The sequence below is a fragment of the Neovison vison genome, chromosome 3 (assembly GCF_020171115.1).
Source record: "Neovison vison isolate M4711 chromosome 3, ASM_NN_V1, whole genome shotgun sequence".
In the NCBI taxonomy this organism is placed as follows: domain Eukaryota; kingdom Metazoa; phylum Chordata; class Mammalia; order Carnivora; family Mustelidae; genus Neogale; species Neogale vison.
The window spans coordinates 103,601,614-103,608,259 of NC_058093.1; the positions used below are offsets into that span (position 1 = coordinate 103,601,614).

Consider the following 6,646-nt stretch of genomic DNA (forward strand, 5'->3'; position numbering starts at 1 on the left):
GAATCGCAGATTCAAATTTGTCTAAGTGTCGTGAACAGCCAGACCCCAGCAAGGCATTTCTACTGCCCTGCCACCAAAGGGGAGTGGTGGGGGTTTTATTAGAAGTACAAATTGCTTCTTAATGCAGAGGATAAAGCTGGGCTCGGGCGCCTCCTTAGAAATTCCTCCCGCTCCCAGGAAAGCCACCGCTGCATGTCAATTTTAATTTTTGAAATTTAAACCGAGGGCTTTGTGTCTAAGCTCCATCTCATCGGAGGAAGGGGAGGAATAAGTCAAAAAGGATTAGGGGCCCACTGGGGATTGCAGATCCATAGCAATTAGACTTCATTTGGGTCTCAGACATTTGGTTTTAATCGCATTTCTGGATGATACAATCGACAAAGCATCAGAAATTGATACGTATGCAATAGGAGATGGGCCCCAATTCTGCCTTCCCCAGTTCCAGGGCTCAGCTGGGTTTGGGCTCCAAAATCAAGGGGGGGTACGCTGGGGCAGAGGTGGGGAACTGGAGTTCCCTTTGGGTCTGGAACTGGAGAGGTGGTGGGGTGTGTATGTGTGTGCACTTGTGTCACTTGGATAAGTGATGACAGCCATAACGCTATATCTGCATGATGGCTGCGAGTGCGTTTTTACAGCTCCACGCGCTCTGGGCTTGCCTCTGTGCACACATTCACATTTCCCTTCAAACAATCACTCAGAACGAGCTCAGTAGGCACTAACAGGTTGCTAGCTGGTTATTTTGTAGATAACTTACTGTTGATCGGAACTCCGTGATTTAAAAGCGAAACAAATGAGTAAAAAGAAAAAAAAAATCAAAGCCACATGGGGTGTTTCCCTAACTCCTGAGTGTGGAATGGCAAAGGGAAGTAAAGAGGCGAGACCCAAAAAGCACTTACATTCAGAACTCGTACTCCCACGCAAATGGAAGGGAAGGCCCTAGAAAAGTGCTGTCCCTCCTGCATAGTGCCTATCTCAAAGCGGGGTTCCCGGTGAATTTGGGGAACTGATGGTTCACAGAATTATCTCCATTTACCAGCTCTTCTGAGATATGGATCTAGCTGGTTTGCGAGCAAACGGACCTGTGCTGAGTGTACTATGTGCCTGAGTGGGTGTATCTCTGCGGAGGACTTCTGCATTTCCCTTTAGGGGTTAAACATCTCAGAGACCACCTGCTGGAGAGTGATTCATTCATCCCTCCCATTTGCAGAAGAGCATGCCTCCTCTTCCCCTCCCTTCCCTTTGACCTCCTCCCATAAAGCTATCCTCTCCAGGGACCTCTAACTTTCCCCCACCTTCCTCTGGGCTCTTCAGGTTCTGGGGGTCCTATAACCCAGGGGTGGGAGGCTGCCATCCCATCTCCCCATGTCTCTTCGCCCACCCCAGGTGGCAGGGTCTGGGTGGCTGGCAAGCAGGGTGTAGGTGATGCTACTCAGGGCCCAGTTAAGGTCTTTATGCCAAGAAGGATGTCTAGAGCCGCCACCCCAAACCCCCCCCCCACCGCCAGTCCTGGGGCCATGCTAAGAGAGAGTCGGAGACCATAGTCTAAAAACATAATTTAATGCATCAAGGTGGGTCTGACTCGGGAATGCAGTGGAGAGGAGAATTTTCCATTTGCTGGGATTCTGCTGTGGGTGGTTTCTGGCTGATGGACAGGGAAATTTGCACAGGTATTTTGGGTCACAAAGAAGGATGCCCCAAGGAGCTCCTGCTCACTTTGGTCTACCTCCATGACCAGGGCTGGGAGCCCTCCCTCTCAGGGCACTCCGAGGAGGAGGAGGAGGGGGACTGGAAGGGCAAGCCTCCCGCCAGGCCTGTCCAGTCCAATCAGGTTTGTGAAGTCTGAACTGAGCTGCCTCCACCTTGGGGTCGGGGTCACACTCACCTCACCACTTGGGCATCCCCTTCAACCTCCCCAGGTAGGGGACAGGGACCAGGAGGACAGCCCAGAGTGGAGCCAGGTGAGTCGCAGACACACTAAGGTCAGAGTGGGTCGGGGAGGACAGCAGGGATGCGTCTTTTCCGTTGATGTCAGGAAGTGTCATGAAGCAGAGTGGTCCTCTCCATCCACGGAGCAGTTCTTGGCCACGGGTGCGGGGCGGCCTGAAGCCACTCTGCCCGCTCCCAGCGCGGCTAATCCGGGTACAGAAGAAAGCCCGAGAATGTGCTGTATTTGTTGTTGTTGCCTCCGTGCGCCTTCCCACCGTCCAGCTTCACGTACACCTCGTCCCCTGAATCGAGGTGCAGCACCACGCTGTTACTGGCATAGTCGTAGTTCTGGTCGGCGTCCTGAGCGATGGCACTGGCCCGGACCTGGGGGCGAGCCGCCAGAGCAGGTGGGTCCCGGCACCCCCGCCTGGGCCTTGCCCAACACCCACATGGCGACCCTCAACCCCCGCAGGCCTTCTGTCCGAGGCTCCAGGGTCCACACTCTCACCCAGGCTCTCTCGCTCTCTCGCTCGCTCTCTCTCTCTCTCTCTCACTCTCTCCTCTCTTTCCAACTTGGCCAGCTCCTTTCCGGTCCCCTCCTCTCGGCAGCCGGCAAGTCAAGTCCCGGAAGGAAGGGAAGAGGAGGCTTCATAAACCCTGACCCAGCGGGGAAGGGGGAGAACTAGGGGGACCGGGGCGGAGAAGAAAGAAGACCGGAGGGCAAAGGGGCGACGGGGGCGCAAAGGGAGATGTAAACAAGGATGAGGTTCCCAAGGAGTCCGCGGGGCTGCTGGCGAGTGCGCTAGTAGCTGGAAAGTGCCGGTGGCGGGGTCTCTGGGCGCTTGGGGCACAGCCTGCAGCGCTACACTCGGACAAACGCGACCGGGGCGCACCGGGAAGCTGGATGCTGCGGCGCGCTCCCTCCCGGGGCTCGCCGGGCGCTCGCGAGTGGGGAGAAAGGAGTCTGGTCTCCCAGGCGGTCTGGGGCGCGGGATGGGGAGGAGAGTCTGCGGGGATTTGCGGGGGCCGGCGGTGAAGGGGGACTGACCTGCCCGTTCTTGCAGAGGTCCGCCCACATGCTGGTGCCGTCGCCGCCGCGCATGAGAATGTGGTAGGTGAAGAAGTAGATACCGCGCACCTGGCAGCTGAACTTGCCGGTAGTGGGGTCGTAGTGATTGCCGAGATTGGTGACCACGTCGTCGAACTTGAGCACCTCGTAGCCTTCGTGGGGGCTCTTAAGACCCACATAGAAGGCTATCTTCGGACCGCTGAAGGCGGCGCTCAGCGCGCCGGTCACTTCGCCTTCGGAGTCGCCGCCGCCCCCAGTTCCGCCACCTACCACCCCGACACCGCCAGTAGCGCCTGCCGTCAGCTGCAGGCCGGGCAGCCCGGGTCGCCCCGAATCGCCTTTCTCCCCCGGGGGACCCCTGGGTCCAGGCGGGCCCGGCTCTCCAGGGGGCCCCCGTGGCCCCGGCTTGCCGGGTCGCCCCGGGTCGCCCTTGGGTCCCTGGATGAAAGGGGGCGGAGGGTTGGCGCTCAGGTCCTGCATGACTTCCAGCGCGGCAGTGCTGGGTCCAGGCGGCGGCGCCTTGGCGCCGGCGGGCCCCCCGCCGGGTGCTGCGCCGTACGGGTCGCAGATCATGCGGCAGGTGCCCATCATCTCGTAGTGCGCCGCGCCGGGGGGCGCCGCCTGCAGTAGCAATGGCACGGCGATGAGCAGCCCAAGCGCCATGGCCAGGAGCACGCCGACGGCCGCCAGGCAGGCGCGCCGCCGCCGCTGCCACAGCCGGGAGGCGACCGCCACCAGCTCCTCCTTGCCGCCCGGGGAGGTAATGGTGGAGCGGCGCGGGCGGCCCCGCTCCCCGCGCTCGGGGGCCGACTCCGCGGATCCCGGCCGCGTCCCCGACGTGGCGACCCCCTGCTCCGGAATCCCGACCACTTCTAGCGAGAGGCGCCTCGGCCCAGGTGCCGGTGCCCACCGCTCTGGGGCTGTTCGGGGAAGCCGCGGAGCCCGACGCGCATGGCGGGGGGCGCCCAGGCTGAGCCCGGCGCCCCAGTGGTCCGGGCGGCGACCGCTGGCGAGCGCCGGGTGCTGCTGCCGCGTCCCGCGCGGGCTCGGCGGCACTGCCTCCTCCCCGGCTCAGCGGGGCTCGGCGGGGCTCGGCGGGGCTCGGCGGGGCTCCGCGCGCAGTGAGGGCGCCCCGACTCCGCGGCGCGCTCTGCTCTGCTCTCCCGCTGCTCGCTGGCTCCCGCGCGGAGGGGGGACCCAGCTACCCTGACGTAAGGAGTCCGGGGCTGAGCGGCGGAGGCGGCGAGGCAGCGCGCGCTGCCATCACTCGGGAGACGGCGCCCTCATGTCATCAGCCTTCGGTCCTCCTCCTATCCCGCGGCGTCCTCGGCAGAGGCGGCAAAGGCGCGGTTCCTCCTCGGCTCCCAGGAGCCACAAGTGGGCGCAGCGGGCGCATCCCCGGCCTCGGCGCCTCTGACACACCCACCGGCGGCTACCCTCGCGCGCCTCCCACTCACCACACACACACGCCCACGCGCGTACTCAGGCGTGGACGGGCACCGCCGCCAGGTCTCGAAGGTTCCCGGAATCCCAGTGCGGGCCAGGTCTTTGGCGGGGTGCGGGGCGAATGGGGTTGGGGAGGACCTAATCCATCCCCCTTGCCTGCAAGCGGGACCAGACTTCAACCCACCAAGTCCAGGAGAAGCTCAGTCCCTTGAGTCCCTGGAACGAAGGACTCTGAAAGCCCTCCTGATTTACTTCGGAATGAAATAAATCTTGCTTCTGGAAGGTGTTTCTCACAGCTAGTCCGAGAACGTCAAGCTGTTAAACGAGCTCCAGAAGACCACCCCACCGTCTCTTTCATTCTTTGAAAATCCCAAAGCCATGATAGAAGAGTTTATTAGCCCCGGCCCTTTTCTTCCACCAAATCATTGGCTCTTATCATCTGTATAAAGATCATTTAAATGCAAATCCTCGACACCCCGCACTTGGTGGTAACCTTGGGACCCTCAGCTCCCACTCCCCGCCCACCACTACCAGGCAGATCCACAGTTTTCTTTGAACATGCCTGGCTCCCTCCTACTGAGGTGGGTTTAGTTAAGTATTTAAAGAAAAAATAGGGGCTTCTGGGTGGCTCGGTGTGCTAAGCCTTTGCCTTCAGCTCAGGTCACGGTCTCAGGGTTGTGGGATGGAGCCTCCCCCCACCCCCACCCCCTCTGCTCAGCGGGGAGCCTGCTTCCCCCTCCCTCTCTGCCTGCCTTTCTGCCTACTTGTGATCTCTCTCTCTCTCTCTCTGTCAAACAAATAAATAAATAAGTAAAATCTTTTTTTAAAAATAAAGAAAAATAGACCTAAGCCATTCTGAGCCAAAGTTTTTGAATAAGCGGTGACAGTGGATTTAGAGAAGAATTATCCATCTCCAGTGCAGCATGTGAGGATAAAGGAGGGATGGGGACCACTCCTGGGTACTGGACTTCTGGTTCTGCTCTCATCCTGAGGAGCTGTGTGACTTTGGGCATTGCCTTCTCTGAGACTATCTTCCTAAAGCTCTAGCGGTCCCCCAGCCTGACGTGGGAATGCACCCGGAGAAACCTGGAAAGAAAGTCCAAGTGTTGATACCGGTACTCAGCAACCATCAGAATCTCTGGAACAACCATGTGCCCTCCTGAGGCTGTTGCTTTGAGAAGAATGTACATTTTTCAGGTATGGTGTTCTCGTGGGTTACTTAAAAATCCATTTTGCTTCTCTGGTCACCCTGGGTCCTTTCCCCACCCCACCCCACGATACTCCCGCTTCTTCCTTCATGGGCGTATTTCCCAGGGCATAGCATAAGATCTGTCACCTGGTACCTATAGGCCCTCTGTACATATCTGCGGAAAAGATGGCTAGCTTGAAGCAAACTGCACCCAGAGGAGAAGGGGAAGAAGGAGCTCATTTATTGGACACCCACTTTGATGCATCAGGCGTTTCACATGTGCTCCTTCACCTTCTCCCAGTATCCCTATGGATTAGCTATTACTCTTCAGTTATACAGATGAGAAAACAGAGGTTTTGAAAGTGTATGGTGCTGCCCAGTGTCCACCATCCACATGATAGAGCTCAACTCCTCAATCCCTGACCAGGGGCTCTGAGAACTTAAAGTGAACTCTGTTATTAGCTAGCTTCCTGGCCTCATTCTCCATTGGTTTGCGGAGTCTTGGGAGCCCTCTGTTCCCTTTCCTAGGGCCACTCCTAAAACTCATGAGTCAAGGTGATTCCAGGAGCCACACCGTCTGGTCCCAGTCCCAGATCTGTAGCTTTGTATCTGTATGACTTTGGGCAATTGCTTCACCTCTCAGCCTCAGTCTCCACCTGTGTAGAATGGGAATGCCTAAAGTACCTGTCTCAGACTTGTTAAGAGACTAAAGGAGTAGAAGAGTAGCTGGTTCAGTAAAGGTTATCTTTATTATTATTACCTATTGATACCGTAGACCCCCCATGATCAAGACCACTAAGATGAGACAGGTGGGTAGTAAGCAACGTGGGGGTGGATTGGTGAATTAAAAAAGAGAGAAACCCAAGACCACCCACATGCTCAGTACTTCCCCAAAGGAGAGAAGGGAGACAGGACCACCCCCCACCCCGCAGGCCACCCTGCTCTGCCAAAGCTGTCCAGAGTGTTTCCCATCCCCCAGGTCCACCTGGAAAAAACTGTTTTCCAGGCAGACAATC

The 6,646-nt window shown here is 58.2% G+C and overlaps 1 protein-coding gene across 3 annotated transcripts; it reads right to left on the reverse strand.

The window, feature by feature from the left end:
- Nucleotides 1-2,092: 2,092 nt before the first annotated feature.
- C1QL2 (complement C1q like 2) lies at nt 2,093-3,658 on the reverse strand. Of its 3 annotated transcripts, none has more exons than XM_044240954.1 (3): nt 3,307-3,658; nt 2,975-3,261; nt 2,093-2,310 (listed from the first exon to the last, which is right to left on the reverse strand). In XM_044240954.1, the coding sequence occupies exons 1-3, from the start codon at nt 3,656-3,658 to the stop codon at nt 2,131-2,133; spliced, it is 819 nt and encodes a 272-aa protein (XP_044096889.1). In that variant the 3' UTR covers nt 2,093-2,130. The 3 variants fall into 3 exon arrangements, with proteins under 3 accessions (XP_044096889.1, XP_044096890.1, XP_044096888.1); XM_044240955.1 differs by having other exon boundaries at nt 2,975-3,228; nt 3,277-3,658; XM_044240953.1 differs by having other exon boundaries at nt 2,975-3,658.
- Between the last annotated feature and the right edge of the window lie 2,988 nt (nt 3,659-6,646).